The sequence below is a fragment of the Pseudopodoces humilis genome, chromosome 10 (genome assembly GCF_049639895.1).
Source record: "Pseudopodoces humilis isolate 2021_Gansu_Grassland_sample_001 chromosome 10, ASM4963989v1, whole genome shotgun sequence".
Taxonomy (NCBI): Eukaryota; Metazoa; Chordata; class Aves; order Passeriformes; family Paridae; genus Pseudopodoces; species Pseudopodoces humilis.
The window spans coordinates 1,988,139-2,007,564 of record NC_142209.1 but is presented as its reverse complement, the minus strand read 5'-3'; the positions used below and the strand labels follow the sequence as shown (position 1 = coordinate 2,007,564).

Here is a 19,426-nt window from a genome sequence, read left to right as displayed (position 1 = left end):
TCCTCAGTTCCTGACCAGTTAAATAGTGCTCCAGAGCAAGGCTGTTTCCTCGCCTTCCCCACAGGCAGTGAGGCGCTTGTTTCAGAGATAAATTGGCCAGTGCCCTGCAGTAAACAGCTGAGATAATCCCTGGATAACACCATGCTTTCAAGAAAGGACAAACAGTCCTGTTATTAACAGGGAAAACTTGAGCTCCTGGGTCCTCTTTGTGGCTCACTTGTCTGCAGTCTGGAGTCATTGACCTCTTTTCACGTGCCTGAAGTGTCAGCGGTGCTAAAGCAGAGCGAGGGGAGCTTGCAGGCCACAGAGATCCTTCTTCTGCTTAGAAATAAAATGTTCCTAACCTGGCCCAGGTCCCACATCCTGCCTGTAATGCTGAAACAGTGGCAGAGCAACGAGGAGGCCCCACTTGCTCTGGCTCACCTTGCAGAGGTGGTGGGTTTGGGTGTCCTTGGAGGTCCTCTCCTGAGAAGACAGCTGGAATTGCGCGTGATTTTTATCTGCTGACAGTCGAGATCCTCCCAGCTGAACCATGCAGATGTAACAGCTCAGTCCCCTGCATTGTCACATCCTGGGACAAAGACACGTCCTGAGGACATCCTGTGATCTCTCCTGCTTCGAGGTGTCCTGTAGGTCCTAGCAGCAAGAAGCACACCTGTACCTGCTAGGTCTGAAATACCTGTCTGAGAAAGACTGGGACAGTTGTGTCCAGGACCATGAGCCACCAGATGTTCTGAATTCTCCAGGGAGGATCATGGAAGCCAATGAAGAGGTGAAGAACTAAGATGGCCAATGCCTCTCCTCTTACACTGTGGGCTTCTTTCTGTTCCCAGATGATTGGCTGAGACTTTGGTGAGGAAGTAGCCTGAACAAAGGGAATTTGTAGGACTTTCTGGTTTAAATACATTATAGGGCGTGTGGAAAGAAATTAAGCAGAGGACAGGTCATGAGAAAGAAATGACCAGCAGTGTAGTCCCTGGAGGGCCATGATGTTGGAAGAGGAGGTGGAGCTGGATGCAATGGGACCTGGGACAGGAGCTAAATTCATTTCTGCTGTGGCTTTGCAGACCCATCTGTTCTCTCATTGATGCCCATGTTACTGGAGATCGGTGAATGGCTACAGTCAGTCAAAGAGATTGGCCACACATTGACAAGGGCAAGGATTGCATCTGTTTGGCCATCTGGCACGTTCAGAGCAAGGTCCCCCATCCTCAGTCACCCAGGCCTGAATGTCAAACACCTTTTCATCCGGAATACGCGCGGTTGGGCTTTATCAGCCAGATGTTCAAATAAGATGAGAAGTCTGGCTCATTTGGGCTAACAACTCCCCATCCTCACTTTGATTTCCTGGACAATCTCAGCACAAAAACCACATGGCAAATGAAAGCTGTTTTATGTGGGCAGACCCTTTTGCCAACCAGAGTCCTCAAGGGCCGCACACAGGTGATGGCATCCAGTGAAATCTTGAATGCAGAGCAGCCAAAATTGTCCTGAGCTGTTTTGTTTTTTTTTTTCACCTGCTCATCCTTTTGTTTTGTAAAAATCTCCTTGTGAAGCTGTTGCCTGGAAATGTGCTTCATCAAGCACAGGTGTCTTCAGTGCCCTCCTCCATTTGTGTCCACAACACACCACTGGAGAGGACTCTGCTTCAGCAGAGACTGTTCTGGTCCTGGCTTCACTGTCCTCAATGTTGTTTGGCAAGTGAAAAAGAACAAATGTCCTGCTGGATCATCCCTGGCTTTTGGACCTACTTCATGGCTTTGTCCAGCTAAGGAGCTACATCACCTCATTCTTCCCTCATTTTTGGTCATGGGGAAAAAAAATGGCCAAAAAACACACACAAAAAGACCAAAAAACAAAAGACACCACAAAAAATCACAAGAGGCATAAATCTTATGCTCTCAATGCGTGTGTGTCACTGCTGCTGACTTCAACTAGGAATCTTGTAGACATGACCAAAGTCATTTCAGAGCTTCAGTGTGCTGGATCTCTCTTGGTGGTTGTAGGTGGGATGAGGCAGCAGATGAGGATGGCTTGATTTCAGCTCAGTGAACACCATTACCCTGTTTGTTTATTCGTGGTACCATTTAAATTGTCAGGTACTTTAGAGAAAAGTACTTACTAGAGGTCCTGGAAAATTGGAGGTGGAAGTTGAGACTGTCAGAACACAGAAGATATCGGAGAAGCTGGAGAAGAAACTCTGAAGAGCTGGAAAAGCGGTGCAAGAAGTATCAGCGGTCAAGCTTGTGAAGATTTTTGAAATGGAGGCAAAATTTAGGTGGGCTTTGCTCATCAGAGGTGTTAGGGGTGGAAGAAATCTCTGAGAAGGCATTGTTTTGATGCAGGCTTTCACCCAGGGCAAGATCTGACTGCCAGAGTTTGCTCAGACATTTCCAGCACTCTTTCTGAAGCTGGTGCAGCCCTGATAGAAACTCAGCACCAAGGAATAGTGGGGATAGATCTTGGCTTGAAAAAGATGTGTGGATGCTGAAGATGAAACACTCTTCTACATTGCTACAAGTCATGGGTTTTCTGATATTTTTGTCTATCCACAATAATTCCAGGGACTTCCATGCCAAGATCAGAGCACTTTCCTCCTGGGCTCACAAACTCGAAGATGAGCTCTCATTCACAACCTCTCAATTCCTGAGGAACCCCAGACCAAATTACAGCCATCGAAAGCCTGTGGTGCATTCAGGGAAAGAACATTTCAGAGGGACAGGTTAGATTCACCGTGGGTCCTCCTCTAGTGCAAGGACTTGACTTGTGTTCCTGGATCTTACCTCTGTGGAGGACATCTGAATCTAAATTTTCAGGGCTCTTCACACTGCTGCCCCCTCTCCCAGCTTAGCCATGTCTCCAAGACTTTGGGCTACTGTAATTTTTGGGCATGGTGAGTGCTGAAGTGGTGCAGAGGGCTCTGCAATTACAGCTCTGATCCAAATGCATCCATACACGCAGGGCCATTGGTATGCGCATATTTATCTCTGCATCCACATCAGCAGCAAGACATATTTACCGTTTAGATATGCACATATATTGTAAAAACACCCCTTGCCAATAGCAGTGTATATCTTGTAAGTGACATTTCCAGCGTTCCTCATGATTTCCAAGACACCGTCGCTCTTCAGAACTAGAGTTTGTGGATGTTTGTTTATTTTTATTTCCTCCCTCCCAGCCTCAATTTTATGGCCAGGTTTGTTAAGTTTCAATAAAATATCAGTTAAGTTTATGGCATTTTTATTTGTTACTGTTGTTATAATTTTCCTTTGGTAGGGGAAGGTGGGATGAAATGTTGCTCAGCTGTGGGCAGAGCGATAGCAGTGCCATGCCAGGTGCTAAGGGATTCTAGAGTTCTCTTTCCAGCTCTGCCACTGATTATTTGTGTGATCTCAAAGATTTCTGCTCCCCTGAAATGAGGAGGGAAATACTCTCTGCTTCTGGTGAGCAGTGGCTGCAGAGTCTTAATGCACAAAGCTGCATTACTGCCCTGTGCTTTTATTAAGGTGGTCAAGGCAATCACTCAGAAAATGGGTTTGGAAGCATCTTGGTGTGTGTGAAACGTGCCTATCTTCACACTTAAGGCTGAGCACTGTCAGGGTGGGCTGGCCCCAGTCTGCTAGCTCATTTCTCTAGGTTTTTTGCCTTTAAAACAGCAAGTAACCTGAGAGGTTGGGAAGTGACAGGAGCCCTTTGCCAGCTGAGCAGAGGAGGTGATGGTTACAGCTGCCTCCTGACTAGTCCCGGTTATTTCACGCAGCGCCGTGGGATTGCTCTCTGGAACAGGTTGGGCAGGTTGACAGTGAGCACAGACAATGAGCTATTCCTGGCTTCACTCTTGTCAGGCACCGGTGGGAGGGTCCTGATCCAAGACTCGCTGTGCTCAAGATGAGTCTTTCTCTTGGCTGCCTTGGGTGTTGTATCTAGCAGTGATTTTTCTGCTCTCCTTTGATTCTGAGAACCGCCGGCACCTGACAAAAGAGCCGGTCACTAAGAGAGCAGCAGGGAATGTAGTGAACATGAAATCTCCAGCACAGCCCTCCCACCTGCTCCCTGACCTTTGTCAGAGGTGGCTTCCTTCAGAGGAGCCTTCCTGCTCCACCTCCAGGGCACAGCTGGGATCTGTCCCTATTTCTTCCCTCTCCAGCAAAGGGAGGGGGATTGCCAGGCATTTCTCAGAGCGTACGCATGAGCCATAGTTGGGCAATTCCACCAGGACTGTGGTTGCCAGTCTTCCAAGCTGAAAATGACAGTGTAGATGCTGAGAGTGTATTTGGGACTGGAGCTGAAAGCATAGCTGACCTGGGCCCCTGAAGTCTCTCCTTTCCAAGGCTAACGTCATGTATAACTAAACCTTGCACGTTGAGCTGTCTCACACTTAACGCGCTGATCTGCACGATAAATTCTGAAATAATCCCATAAAACCTTTTTATTTATTTTTAACCCCCTTGCTGCCTTCCCTGCCTTCCAGTTACATGATGGGTTTGTTTCTTCTGTTAAGTGGTTGAGGAGGTGCTCAGATATCTCAAAGCTGGAAGCATAAAACTTTTAATTTCTGCAGAGGCGGGATTTATTTTTTTCTTTTGTGTTTCTTTTTCTCCTGATCCCACCCAGTTGTCTTCTCTGTTACAATTTTTTAGCATAACACTGACGACTGGTGCATGCAGTGGGGAATTTGCTTACAGAGCTTATTCTTCTGGGGCAGCTGGCCCAGGAGAGCTGCGACACCCTCGTGTTCTCTCACGGGCCATCACAATGAAAGACTTTTGCCAGCGTGATGGGCACTGGGAGTCTAACCCAGGTGCCTTGACGTTTTTGTGAGCCTTTGCTCCTGGTGCTCTGCAGTTCCCACCAGTGATGGGCTCCTGATGTCCTGAAGGCAAACCCCATGCACAGCTCCCTCGCAGAGCCCCCTGTGGCTCAGCCAAAGCTCCGGCTGTGGGGCTGGATGGGCTCTGGATGTCTCACCCTGCAGGGAGCAGTGCAGGCAAGAATTACCCAGCTTGTTCTGAGCTTCTCAGCATGGGCTTGGTTTACCTGCTGCAAAGGTTTCTGCTCTTGATAGCAGTGCTTGTCTGGGTAATTCTGGTCTCCAGTGCAGTCTTGCTGGGTGGACACCAACAACCGAGATCCTTCAAAGCTGTCTGAAGGATTCTGATGCTATCCAAATCCTCCAGGCTGTGTTTTGTTTGTCTCAGTCAAAAGCATGAGGAATCCTTCCTCCAGCTGAGGAGCTGTTGAAGAATGTTCTTGGCATTGAGCTGTAACAACATGTGGCTTTGAATAACCTCAAGAGTGCATCCTTTTTTTTTTTTTTTTGCTTGCTCTGTTCTTCATACTACTAACCTGACTGTGTGTTTTGTTTTTGTGGTTGCTTTGCATGTTGTTCCTTCCTCTTGGCTGAGAGTCATGGGGTGGATCTTTTTCCTTTCTGTGATTCAGGTGCCTCACTCTTTCCTTTCCAGGTTCTTCCAGTTCTTTTAACATGTCAAACTCTGGAGATTTGTTCATGAGCGTGCAGTCTCTCAATGGGGATTCTTACCAAGGGGCCCAGGTTGGAGCCAACGTGCAGTCACAGGTAGGGACCCATCCGATGTACTGCCAGTGAATGCATTAGTGTTGGAGGAGCCTTTGTATTGGCACTTCTCCCTCTCCTCTGAAAAGAGCAAATCTCAACCAGCACAAATCAACCAACCAACACTTTTTTAAAAAAAAAAAAAAAAAAAAAAAGCGAACCAAACCGAAAAAAAAATAATAAAAAAAAAAAGCAATAGGAACAACCACCAAAAAAAAAGAAAACCAAAAAAAGAAAACAAAAAAAAAAACCAAACAAAAAAAAAAACAATCCAAAAGAAACCAAACACCCAACCAAACCAACAACCATGGTCTTGAGGAGACTTGCCCACACTTTGTGAATGCATTTGGCTCTGGCTTGATAGTCGTGCTAGGAGGAGAGAAGGTGTAGAAGAATAGGCACAAAGTCAAACAAAAGCAGCTCAGGTTTAGGTTCTGCTTGCTTTATTCTTCCAAGGGAATGGGCCAGATGTTTGGACTGGTGTCTCGTTTTACAAGACTTCCACTTACTCCTTTGATGCCAAACCAGGTGTTTACTGAAAGGCAATAAATGTTCAAATATGTAGATAATTTTTTTTTAATTATTTTTTTATAATTAAAAGCCAGCCTTGACCATCCCCCCACCTCCCCAAAGCACAGGCACTCACACCACCCCTGCACATACCAGGAGGAGAGAGCAAGGGAGCTTTGAACAGCATTGTTGAAACATCAGCCCATGCTTGGGGCAAAAAGAAAGAATTTAAAATAGCCACGACCTCACTCAGATCTCCCACCTCCCATCCGATGTCCAGATATGCCACGAGCCCCCTCTCTGGCATCTAAGGCTCTGTTCTGTGCTGAGAGACGACAGCCACTCTGACACTTCTGCATTGGGCAAGGATAGCTCTCTAAAGCCGAGGCTGCTCCCCCGTGGGGCTGGACGTGGAGCACACATCATCCTTGGGCGGTGAGACGTGCTCACCACATGTGCCACTGCTGGGGCTGGGCTGGGGGTGTGAGGGAGAGGAACGGGGCACCCAGAGGAGCGCTGCTGGTGCCTTTGCCATGGTAGGTATATTTCCTTTCTGGGCCCTCCACAGCGAAGGCGCTCAGCCAGCTCCAAAGATCTCCTTCTGCTGCCGTGAGCAGTGCTCGGGGTCAAGGGTGGAAGGGGGTAGGGGTAGGAAGGTGGGTCCTTGAGCACGGTGGTGGAGATGGCTGCAGCGATGTGCTCCAGGAGATGCCACCCCACGCTTGTCACGCTGTTCTCCCTCCCCACTCTTTTTGTCAAAGGACATGGGACCAAGGAGAGTGTGACAGGGCTGCTGGGGCGGGCAGGGGATGGTGAGAGAGGCAGGAGAGGTCCTCTGGCTCATCTCTCTCCACAAGACCAACTGCGGCTCTCGTTTATCCCTCTTCGAATATATACCTTTATTTTGATTACGATGATGACCGTGATTATTGTTGTGACCGCTTGTTTGCTTTTATCTTGCCAAAGATGAACGGAAGCAGCTTTGGCCACTAACCTTTCCTTCCCTCTAATTTGTGTCTTTGTTGTTGTTGGTCTGTTTAGGTGGATACCCTTCGCCATGTTATCAGCCAGACAGGAGGATACAGTGACGGACTCGCGGCAAGTCAGATGTATAGTCCGCAGGGCATCAGTGTAAGAAAAAAAACAGGCTTGGGTTCTGGTCTTTTGGGTTTTGTTGTTTTGGTTTATTTTTTCATTTTTATTCTCTCACTACCAATTATTTCAAAGCCATAGGGCTCAGAATGCCACTTAGTAGGACTTGTCTTTGCTTTTACGGTCACCTAGTTCATCGCTTCTGTATCGGTCACGCCAGCGGCGGAGCTTTGCCCACAAAAAAAGTGGCGCCGGGGCAGGCTGCGTGCAGGCAGCTGGCGTCTCGGACTGTCACAGCCCATCAGCGTTCGCCCGGCACCTGCGGCCACGCGCGCTCGGCCGACAGGAGCTGCTAAACAGGTGACACCTCCTGTAACCACGGTGGGGAATGTCACCGCTGACGCCCCGGCCCAGGGGTGGCTCCGTGCTGGTGGCACCATCCCGGAGCGGCCGGCTAAAAATAGCCCATCCCTGGCCGGCGTCCGAGAGCGCGGCGAGAGCGGCTGCGAGTGAAAGGAGGAAAAATACCCACAAAGCCAACCAACGTCAACCCAAGAAAACCTCGCCCAAGCGGGCTGGGGGAGGATGTGAGGGGGAGGGCGGTCTCTGGAGCATCTTCTCCTTGTTCTTGGGTGCGCTGGCGGGTTCTGACTAGCATGAAAATTCGTAGCGACAAGCTGTGTCGCACAGGGGGAAATCGATCAGACACACACAAGGAGAACCCAGTGTAGATTCGGGACAGCAATCCAACTTCATTTCTCAGATCAATCGTCCACCATCTCAGCGGCGGTGACAGCAAGCTGGGAGAGGAGGGCAGCCTGGAAAAGGAGGCTGTGAGCGCCGAGTGGGTGGTGGCAGTGGTGTCCGGGGTGGCGCAGAGGAGGAGGCGGCTGGCCTCGGACATGGGGACGCTGATGGCTGAGATAGGGTGGTCTTGAACTCGTCAAAGAGGTGATGATATCTGGGTGGGATGGTGGTCCTGCAGCCCAGACCCCAGCATGGTGCACCAGCCAGTCCCACTGGGCCATTTGTCACCTGGCGTGGGACCATCTTGCAGGACAGGGAGAGGGGTGCCCTGGGACGGGGGGCTCTGCTCCCCTCTCCTGCGGGCGCCAGGGCTTAGTGGGCGGCTTGACGTCAGGAGGCAGAGGCAGGGAGGATTTGTGAAGTAATGTAATTGAACATGTGCAGATAATTATGTCTCATTACATAAGCCCCTTGCAAAAACGGCACTTGGAAATGCCACATGAAAGAGCCTATCGTTCCGCATTAATTTCTCCGTGCGCTGAATTTATTCCCTTTCTGGCTTTTTAATACTCGGAGAGTAAATGAATCGCAGGCTGATCATGATAAGAGATGATACTTTTGTATAAATTAAAATACCCCCAAGGAAAGAGGCTGAGCTGATTACAGTTGCAGTTGGCTTGGAAAATAACAGTGGGCTGGGTTAAGCCAAAATTTGGGGGGGAGGGTTGCTGCCGGAGATTATGAGGCAGGGATGGGGTGACTGGGGAGAGGATAAGGAAGAGAGAGTGAAAAATCAAAAGCTGAATAGGAGATGGAGAGCTGGGTTGATGTCTCTGGCTGTGGTTCTCTGTGGGAGAACCAATGTTCCCATGAGTATCAATGAGAACTGGTGAATGTTTGGCATCTGATGTCTTCTCAGGTTGGTTTTCCGGGACGGTGGGAACCCAAACTGACCCATATTGGACGTTGGCAAGATAGGGGCACGTTGGCAAAGGGACTGCACAGTGTGGGTGACTCCTCAATTCCCCATAAAGCTGTGGGAAGCATGGGGAATGAGGCAGGGAGCCCAGAGCTGAGCAGGCAGTTTGGCAAGCACCCCCCGGATTGCCTGTTTGTTTTCCCTGTATCCCAGCCAGTGTTCCCCAGCCTGATTGTCACTTAATGTCTTCCTATCCAGTGAGGTCCCTTGAACAGATCCCAGTTTGTCCACCCTGAAGTGTGGCTGCCCTTTTGGAATCATTGGTGCTGGGGAACTCCTCAGTGCAGGCAGGGTGACCGTCTCCAACAGGCAGGGCTTCCCTGCCTCTCCCTGAACCCTCTGATGCCGAGGAGGGGCAGCGGAACGCGGAGCAAAGCTGATGGTGACACAGAAAGCTGCCGTCCCCGCATCACCCGAGCGTCCCCGTGAGCTGCTGCGAGGAGATGAGCCGAAACCTAGTCAAGAGCCCTGTCACAATGATGTCTGCACGGGGCTGAGGTTAAGTCATCCCTGGAGCCCGTCAGCACCGGGAAGTCAGCGGCAGGTTGCCCAGCTCCACTGCTGGAAACCTTGGCAGGGGAGACAACGCTCGGGGTTTGCCTTCCTTGATGGAGGATGAATTTTTAAACGCGTGTAAGTCGTGACAGCTGAGAAGAGGGATCTACCCAAAGCCCAGTTCCCTGCGTGGCTCTGCTGCTGTGGCTGACAGGCTGCTCCGCAGGGCGGGGAGGGCTGGAGTCGGTTCTGCATCGTTAGCAGGATAATGGGCAGTGTCCCAGCCAGCGCCAGCGCCGTGACCCACGGCCATGGCAGAGGGAGAACAGGGCCTTCTCCTTCACAGGTGGGGACAGCGCTGGTCCCAGCAGTGCTGGAGACAGGAGCTGTCCTGAGGATACCCAGCCTTGGATGTCTGAGAAGAAACCTTTCAGGAGGTTTGGGGTGTGAGCCACCCCTTTTGACAAACTGAGGCTGTAGGGTTTTGCACCGTGAAGTGAGAGTTGTTAAATGTCTGGGCTGTCAGGACAGTGTTCATGGGGGTCCACATTTGTATCCAGGAGGTCTCCCAAGCCCAGGGGTTTCAAAGCATGTAGGAAAGCTCAGGTTCTGTTGAGTTCCAGTACTGATTGGATCTTTGTTGCCACAGTCCTCTGGAATGTCCTACCCCAAAACATCACCTTTCCTGCTGCTGCCCTATGGCTGTAAATCCACCAAGTGTTCTACTTTCCCCACATGCTAATCAATGAGTGAACTACAGTCACTTTAAAGCCCTTTCAGAAATTTGGGTTTGGACTCAATGTAATTTACAGATGATTTAAACATGTAAAAATGACAAGCTGTTCTTAAAGTTCGTCAGAGAGTGAAGGTTCTTATTTAAAACTGCTGCTGTGGAGACTGGTGCCTGTTCACAGAGCAGTGTGTGTGTGTGACCTGGATGGTGGTGGCCAGTGGCAGGGTGTGACAGGGAGTTTTGGATCCACTCTTGTCAGCAAGGATTGGTACAGGAAAAAACTGGGAGCTCCTTACTTGACCCGAGATCTTTCGTTCTAAAAAGTTGAGCCTTGGGAAAAAAAAAAAGTTGTTGCTCTGTTCCTCAGGCAGCTGCAGTTCACAGTCACAGTCAAGTTTTGGTTCGTGGTCGTGGCCACCATGGCTGGGCTATGGGAGTTGGTCTGGCAGGGCTTCAAGTGCACAAGTTCCAACCATAAGAAATGCCTTGGTGTGTTCTGATGGCCAGGGATGCCTGGCTGTGACCCTTGGGAAGGGATGTCCTGACAAGGCTGGATTCTCTGGTGTGTGCTGAGACCTTCAGTGCGTGACAAAAGGTCTTAGAAACTCAGAGAAGCACCTTTGAGGCTGCTCTGTCAGACTGGCCCATACCTGGTACTTTTGGAGGCTGACCTGATGCCCTCTGCCACTGTTGGTGGGACAAGGATTTGGTCACAGGAGGTGGGGTGCTGAGACAGCCTCTGTGCTAAGCAGAATGTGCCTTTAAAAATTGGCAGAAAGTCATCTCCCAGCCCCACGTAGGAGGCCCGGGCAGGGAGCCAGCCAGACTTGCTGGAGGTGACAAAAACGCTGAGACCTGTGGAACTGGGCACCAAAACCAGTTGCTTCAGCAATCTTTCACTGGGGCTCCAGATTTGGACAGTCACCAAGGCTTTGCCTGTGCTTTGGCACCAGAAGGTGACATCTGGAGAGATGTCCCAGAGACTGCTGCTCTGTCTTTGGCATCTGCCCCTCCTGAAGAAGTCACAGCCGTGTGCAGGGGCTCTGCAAGGAGCAGCAGCCTCCTCAAAAGACTCCCTTGTCCATGAGGGAGATCCCAACCGATTTACTACAGTCAAACCCCGGGGGATCTCCTTGCTTGGAAGAGGTGAAGCCATCTGGGTGGAATTGGATGAATCCCACTTGATGCACGCCGCGGTGGAGCGTACTCCAGGATGACTGGGGATGGTTCCTGGACGCCCTCTGCCCGGGGGAAGGATCTGGCCTTCTCATGGAGGACTTTTCCATACCAGAGGATGGTGTCAAGATGTCACAAGCCAGCCTTGGGTCCTCCTTTTCATCACTTGACTCACAACTTACGGCCTCTCCCCAGCGTTCCCTCGACTTCCCACCACCAAGGTTGCGTCCAGCCACCCAAATTCCCCGAAGCACAGGAAGGCTCATTCCCAATCCGCAATACCTTCCATGGATTTTTGGGGAGGAGCAGGGTGCCGAACACGAAGCCGCCGCTCGCTTGCTTCTGTGGCTGGCAGGCAAAAAGCCTGGCTAAAAATAGTCGAGCACAATAGGGCCAGAGCCCTGCTCCACACGGCCCCCGCCGCTCTCCCCCCTCCTGCTCGCCGTAACGACCCTGCAAACACTAAATGGCATCTGAGTGCATTAAGCAGCAAACTCTCCGGTGACATAGCAATTACGGCTCTGAAATAGATTTGGTGCGTCACGGAAGATAAGGGTTTTGAAAGTTTCTGTTGTGATTATAGCTTGTAACTCCAACAAATAACAGGCTTGGTAATAAGAGGCTGCCAGCACAGCTATTGTGGTTCTCTCTCACTGATGGCACGTAAATTGCTATTAATGTCCTAAGTGTACTTGAATATGCCAGTCTCGGGGCGGCGGAGTTGGCTCTGTGTCTCTCTTTACGCGGCCTGTCATTGTCGGGCTGATAATCTACAGTAATTGCTGCCTCTTGCAGCAGTCCAAGATGTGTAAGGGTGGATATTGCTTCTTGGGGAGCGCAGGGATGGTGGGTCAGGGCCTGGCTCTGGGGGCAGTGGGCATGGGGGACACGGGGCTGGCGATGCTCGTGCGTCGTCTGGTGTCACACTTGCGCCCAAGGTGGAGCAGAGTGGGGTTTGCTAACCTGTGAGCAAGCTGAGGTGGTGATTCCTGCTTTCCTTGCTGTTGCCTGGAGCCCTTTGCTCCCATGCACGTATGGAAGAGCGCAGGGGCACAGCAAGGGGTGTGCACACACCTCTTGTCTTTCCTGCTTTGTGCGTGTCCCGCTGTCAGCTGGTGTGACTCCTCAAACGTGGCTTCTCGTGCCTGTCAGCTCTTTGCTCCCATCACAGGCAGCACCTCAGCATGGGGAGTTCTCCTGCCCTGAGCCCTCTGGGGTGTCCCAGCTGTTGGATGATGCAGCAGGCAGTGGGACAGGCAGCCAGAGTGGGCAAAGCAGCCCGGGCGTGTCTAAAGCGGGACAGCGACTGCTGCCAACTGGAGCTCGGGCAGTGCTCGGGCAGGATTAATTAGCCAAGCACTGAATCAATGTCAGAGCAAGCAGAGGAGCTTGGGTGCGACATCTGCTCCTCTCTGAAGGGGATGGCAGCCGCAGAGGAGCAGCTTCTGTGCGCTGCCGGCTCCTGCCCGCGGCAGCCGGGGCCCTCCGGTAGCTCAGCTCTCGAGCGCCTGGAGAATTTGGCTCTGCATCTGTTTTTAGGAGAAGAAGCAAGTTGTCTGCCATGGTTTGCTGCATGAACCCTCGGATGGGATATAGTGGTGGCAGCTCTGCTGTGCTGTGGCTCGGTTTCTCTCAATGAGGTGGGGACATGGAGCTGTTGTGGCACAGCAGTTCCATGGGACCCTTTGCATGTTCACAGCTCTTGGGTTCAGATAACATTCAGGCTGCTGGTTCTGAAGTGAAGTTTTGCTGTTTTCTTTGTTCCACATGAAGAAGGGTCATAATCAGGGGTTAAAAAACCCCAAACAACCAGAGCTTGGGGTTCTGGAAAAATATTTTTTTTGGTTTTGTTTTTAGGGCTGGACTTTCCGTGAGCACTAAAATCCGTTTTCAACAGAAATGTTTCTGCCCTGTATCACTGATGGTGATCTGCCCTGTGGTCTGGGGTGGGATGGGGCAGTCAGAGGGGACATCTTTGCCTCCCACACCAGTCCCAGCTGAGGGAGAAGCAGGGGGAGGGGATCTGAGGTGGGTGGGTAGGGCTGTTTGTGCCTTGTCATCAGGTGACTGATGTCTCTGTGTGTGTGTGTGTGTGTGTGTCCCTTCCTTCAGGCTAATGGAGGTTGGCAAGACGCTACTACCCCATCGTCGGTGACCTCCCCCACAGAAGGCCCTGGCAGCGTTCACTCTGATACCTCCAACTGATCTCCCAGCAAATTGCATCCCTGGCTGAGCCGGCCCCGGCGGGGGCAGGAGGGGAGGGGGCCTCTCCTAACACCGCAGCAGTCAGACTGGAGGTGAACCCAATCAGCACACACAAGAAGACTCCTTCTCTTCTCTTCTCTTCGTCGGGATGCTTTTTTCAGCCAATCTGGACACTTCTTTATACTCTCTTCCCTTTCTTTTCTGGGTAGAAGCCGCTCTCCCCCTCCCCGCCACCGCCACAACACCGCTCCCTTCCCCTCCCCGCTTCCCACCCAAGGTAGAAGGATTTTAAGGAGGAAAAGCAAAAATCCACCACCACCACCACACAAACCGACCCCAGAGCAGTGTACAGCCTCATGCTGGGTGTCTTTCTGAGGAGCCACAGGTGTTCCTCAGTCACATCTCGCTCCCTCGCTAGCAGGCAGCCCCCTGCTCCCCTTCCTTTCACGCTACCTCTCCGTAGGGAATTGCCACCGTCGGGAATCCGCTCCTGCCTCATCTCAGCAGCCTCCCGCACTCAGCCCTGCCCCGGTGAGCTGTCCCCAGGCTGCTGCAGGGACAGGGCAGGTGGCCCAGCCCCTGTGCACGTAGAAGGAGCCAGCGTGCTCCCCCTCGCTTCCAAAAGGTACCGTTCCCGTTCCCAGCCCCGGGGAAACTTCCCAGTCCCAGCCCTGCTCGGCCAAGCATCCCTCCCACTCTGGCTGCTGTGATCTGGACAAGCCATGAGACCCTGCTGTCCTGCCTGCCTGTTGCTGGAGGGGAGAAGAGGAGGGAAGGAAGGGAGGCAGAGGCAGGTGGGGAACGCTGCCATGGCTGATTGCAGAGGTGCTGACACCTCCAGGGAGCTGTGTGGGATCAGGCATGGATGGATGAACAGCAGCAGTTCTCTCACAGCACCGGGAGAGGCTGGTGGTGGAGTTCTCCTCTGAGGGCAGTGTCACGGGGCCTTGGCTCCTGTTCCCAGCAGGAGCTGGGTTCCCCAGTTCACGCAGGACCCACAGAGGTTTGTGCGTTGCCAAAGCCCTGCCAAGCCAGCAGTCAGGGATGGGCAGCAGAATGCCAGGGGCTGGAAGTGCTGGGGTGAGTGTCTCAGGTGCTTCTGGTAGCTCTTGAGGCCCCAGATTTGCTCTGCAGGACGGGGGGCTGCCCCACTGGGGGATGGCTGTGTGGATTTCCCCCAGGAGTTTCCTGGGCAGTGGCCATGGAAGAACTCATGGGACTTTCTGCCCAGCTTCTCTGACCCACTGTTGGGACAAGCAGTGATGGCTGGCAAGCGAGGCTTCATCCTGCCCCTTCAGGCTGATGCTGGGAGGACGTGGCTTTCATGGAAGAGCAGGAAGAGGCAGCACCAGCTGTCCTGGGCAGCGGGCTGAGCTTCGTGCCAGGGCGGGACTCGTGGCCATCGGTTCTTTCAGTGGGCACGAGGAGGCTGAGCCAGCCTGCATCGAGACCCTGGCTGTGGTGGGGACTGGTGTGGGTGCAGGATGTCTGGCACCTCGTGGTGGATCCCGGGATCCCTTGGGATCGGTACCTCACGCTGTTGAATGTCCGTGCCCACCCTGCTTGTGCTGGTCTCCAGGTGGGAACCGCCAGCGCCGAGCAGCATTAAGCAGAAACCATTTTAAATCAGAGCTCTGCCAAAAAATATCTCCACCCTTCTGCTGGAAAAAACACCGGTCCTTGTCCTGCAGGGCACAGTGGTGGTGTGGCCCCAGCTCCAGCACAGTGTCACCTCGTGGCACAGGGCCATCGTGTCCTGTCCTGCTCCTTCCATCCGTGCCAGGAGTGGGGACCTGTGGCACAGCAGGATGTGACATGAGGGGCTCGGGGCTGCCCCCAGCTGAGTGTTAAGGGCATGGAGAAGGTTCTTCTCCAGCAAGGATGGTCAGGAGGTGCTGCCCTCCTTCCCCAGCTCCTCGCCTTCCCACCATCCTCCTCCTCCTCTTCCCGTGGCCTCCCTCAGCGCTGCCTTTTGTCCGCTTCCAGCTTATTTTCCATGAACCTGCTCTGGCAAAGCGTTGCAGGGACACAGGACTGGGTCAGGCCTCTTCTCCTGAGCGGCAGCAGTGAGCTTCCTGGGGGAATGCCACCATCCCTCTTGGAAACCAGCTGGGAATGAGCTGGGAAAGCTGCTGGAGCCAGCCCACGCTGGGGCTGCCCTCTCCTGCCCCGCTGCTCCTCCACGGTACTTTGCAAATCCCCTCCTGGGTTCCCCACTTGGTCCCTCCAGTTTGTGTTGGCGTAGCTGCTTGCTTGCCTTTTTCTTTGCTTTTTTATTTTTTTTTGAAATTTTATTTTAATTTTTGGGTTTTGTTTCTCCTCCCCATTCTCCTCCCCTGCTCCAGCCCTGAGTGTTGTGGGGTTTTTTTCTTCTTCTTCTTTTTTTTTTATTATTATTATTTTTCTTTTCTGCCCAGAAAAACCTGACTTCGATACCAAAAAAAAAAAAACAAAACAAAACAAAAAAAAAACCACAAAAAAACACAAACAAAAAAAAAACCTGCAGAAACTCAAAAAAAATAAAAACAAAAAAAATCACAAAAAAAAAACTCGACGATTCTTTCAGCTTTATTAACATTTTCCATTGTTTCTTGCGATTTGTGTCTCGTTCTTTGTAGTATTGATGATAACGAACATTTGATAATGAATGTTCTTGTATATTCAGATAAAGGAGAAAAAAAAAAAAAAACCAAAAACGCAGTCGGAATTTAATAGTGTTTATAATAAAAGAATAAAAAATGACCCTCTTAGCACGCAAAATTGAACAGGGGGAAAGTCCCATCCCTGTTCTTTCTGTGGCAACAAGCGCTTCATTCCTGTATAGTTTATAACATCAAACTACCTACATTCATCCTCCTTTTTTTTTTTTTTCTTTTTTTTTTGTTTGTTTGGTTTTTTTTCCCATGGTTTGGGTTGTTTGGTTTTTTTTTCCCCCATTTTCTCGCATTTGTGAATTAGTTCAAGAATGCTAGAAAAGTGTAGAGTTGTGCACACTCATTTCTTCTTACACAATGTTTAAAAAAGTGACGGTAAATTCATTTTGTAAAACTTTAAAAAGGAAAAAAAAAAATGGTTGGAATAGTGAGCATTAATAGGTACAGTCTAACACTTTATGTTTCTTAACGTTGAGACCCAGAAATGAACCTTTTTATTTTTATTTTTATTTTTTTTTTGCATTATTTGGGATGGGGGGAGGGGGCTATGATGATGATGATGATGATGATGATGATGATGATGATGATGATGATGCTGAGTTTATTTTGACCTGTCCGAGACGATGGCCTTGCCCCTTCCCCTGCTCTTCTGAGCTGTGAGCAGAGTGATGTGAAAAGTGATGGTGGTGGGGTTTTTTTTGGAGGTGGAGGGAGGGTTTCTCCTCACTCCTTTCAGATCCCAGCTCCAGCAGATCCTCTGGGGCTGAGCAGTGGGATAACATCTCCAAAAAGAGATGGGATTTTGGGGAGGAGATGGGGAGTCAACTCCGGTGATTCTCCACTCTGGGGGTGTTGCTGAGCTGCCTGGAAGTGATGAAAAAGCAGGAAATCTTCCCAAAACGTGCAGATGATTGTTTCTCTTCCCTGCATCCCAGAGTCCCAAGATTCGGAGCAAGGAATGTTCCGAGCTCATCGCACCCACTGAGGATGAGGTCTCACAGCCTGGCCCCAAGCCCTGGCTGTGTCAGCATTACTGAGGTGGGACAACGTGTGGGACATGGCCAAAATATCCCCAAAATATCCCCAAATCCCACAGAGGGGTTTGAGGAGAAGCGCTGAGGAGGGTTCTGCTTGGCATCACTTCAGTTCTCCCCTAAAAACATTTTCCTTCTCCTCCCAAAAAACAAAAAAGACCTGAGCTTTTCACATCACTGACCAGTTTAGGGTTTGGGGTGTTACTTTTAATCCCAAGGTTTCCTGGAGTCCTTTTGTTTTCGTACACCTTTATTATTATTATTATTTTATTATTAAGAGGATGTAAATCAGACATTGCCTGGGGGGTTGGTTTTGTCGGTTTGCTTTTTTTATTTTTGTTCTTGCAAAAGCCCTTTCTGTCCCTTGTAAAGGTGATCCAGTTTGGAGATGCTTTTTCTTTTCTATTTTTTATTTTCTCCCCCATCTTTTTTTTTCCCTCCTCTCTTCCTAATGGATTCCAAATATTAAAAAAAAAAAAAAAATTAAAAAAAAAAAGAAAAAAAAAAGAAAAATCCTTAAAAAAAAAGGAAAAAAAAAAAGACTCTCTGTTCCAACCTGGTTTTGAAACTTTAAGCTTTTCTGCTTCTGTAAAGAAAAAAAAAAAAAAGGCCTCTGTCTTTCTGATCCCAATTGAAACTTTTATGTTCTATGACGATACTAACAAGGTGTAGGTTTTACAGTTTCCTGATTTGTACTGGTAATGCATATTCCAAATAAATAGTTTCTTTTGTTGCAAAAAAAAAAAAAAAAAAAAAATCAAAAAAAACCCCACAAAACCCTGAAACCAAACCTGGTGTATTTTTTGGGGAGGAAAAAGAAGAAAAGCAGATGCCTCGGGGGTTTCCCCATGAGGTGCTGGGGGCAGGAAGGGTGGGGGTGAACGAAGGCAATAAATACCCTGGGATGGTGTGAGCTAGAGGGATGTGATTTGGGAATCTGCATCCCTGGTGCTTCTCCCCATGCCTCAGTTTCCCTGGGCAGAAGGAGGCTTATTTGTCCATGAGGGGGGTGGGGAAAAAAAAAATCGTTTACTGCTTTTTTTTTAACTTATTAATTGCAAAAGGGATTTTATCACACCAAGGGCTGGGGAGCAATGGAAGGCTCGATAGCCTCTCCTGTTTTCCTGGGATGGGAAGGGGACTTTATAAAAAAGGAAAAACTTGGAAAACGTTTCTGGGAAGAAAAAGAGAATAATTTTAAATTTAAAAATAATTTGCCATTTTAAAAAGAGCCCTTGCGTGGGACGAAAACCAGGACGGCTCTGCCTCGTCCCTGGAGATTTTAGATGGAACAGGGGGCAGCTGGAGGGGGTGGCCGTGATTCCCAAGCTGGAAAAATGTGTGCCACAAACACCTCTGCCATCCCACGGGGACCCCGATGGGACGGGAAGAATCCCCTGGGAAAAAGCAGCGAGAGGATGGATGCTGGAGCTGCCGCCCCGCTCCCCCATGGATTTCTTGTCAATGATTATTCAATCTCCAGCCTGACCTTTCTCTTCTAAATAACACGGCAATATCAGCTCGGGCCAGCCTCCAGCTCTTCTGCAAATTAACTGTATCGCTCTCCGGCAGAGCCCCCCGGAGCTGCCCGCCTCAGGAATTATCTCCCTCCTAATTCCAGTTTAAATATCAGCCTGCTCCCAGCTGTTCCCTTCTCATAAAGCCTCGTCCCTGCTCCAAACGCACAAATGTTAAGTCTCGCCGGGCCCCGAGGTGCTGGAGGGGATGCGAGGATGCTTTTGGGGGTTCATTTTTGGGGGGTCAGCAGCCGGCTCCTCTCCCTGCTCATGGCTTTGCCTCTCTCTGCCAAAAAAATCCCAATTTTTTTGTGCAGATGCAGCATCTTCCTCCCTCTATTCCTCCCCTTTGCTGGCTGCTTATGGATGAAAGGGAAAGCCAGAAATTCCAAATGGGATTGTTTGCTTCACCCTCGCCATCCCAAATTTTCCCTTCTCCCCCCGCCACTCGTTTGCCCGTAGGATTTTTTATTTTTATTTTTTTTTTCCCCTTCTTTCCCTGACTTCACACAACCCCAAGGTGCGACTCCTGCGCTTTTCCATTCCACATTGCAATATTTTTAGACCAAAATCTATAAAAAAAATGAAGGAGGAAAGAAAAAGGGAGGGGGGAAAAATAAAAAGGCACGGCGTGCCTTGAGCCCCTCGTAATTCCACCAGCAGAATCTCCAAAAGGATTTTGGTGAGGTGGCAAACACCAAACACCAAA

The 19,426-nt window shown here is 50.3% G+C and overlaps 1 protein-coding gene across 2 annotated transcripts in view; it reads left to right on the top strand.

Annotated features, from left to right (window-relative positions):
* The window catches only part of PBX1 (PBX homeobox 1), a 126,223-nt gene extending 108,259 nt beyond the window's left edge, over positions 1–17,964 (top strand). The window contains exons 7-9 of one of the 2 annotated variants that reach the window (XM_005528680.3): positions 5,466–5,578; positions 7,127–7,216; positions 13,420–17,964. In XM_005528680.3, the coding sequence (XP_005528737.1) occupies positions 5,466–5,578; positions 7,127–7,216; positions 13,420–13,512 (296 nt within the window). In that variant the 3' untranslated portion in view covers positions 13,513–17,964. The remainder of the gene's footprint in view (positions 1–5,465; positions 5,579–7,126; positions 7,217–13,419) is intronic. The other variant, XM_014257594.2, reaches the window with a different exon arrangement.
* The last annotated feature ends 1,462 nt before the right edge of the window (positions 17,965–19,426 follow it).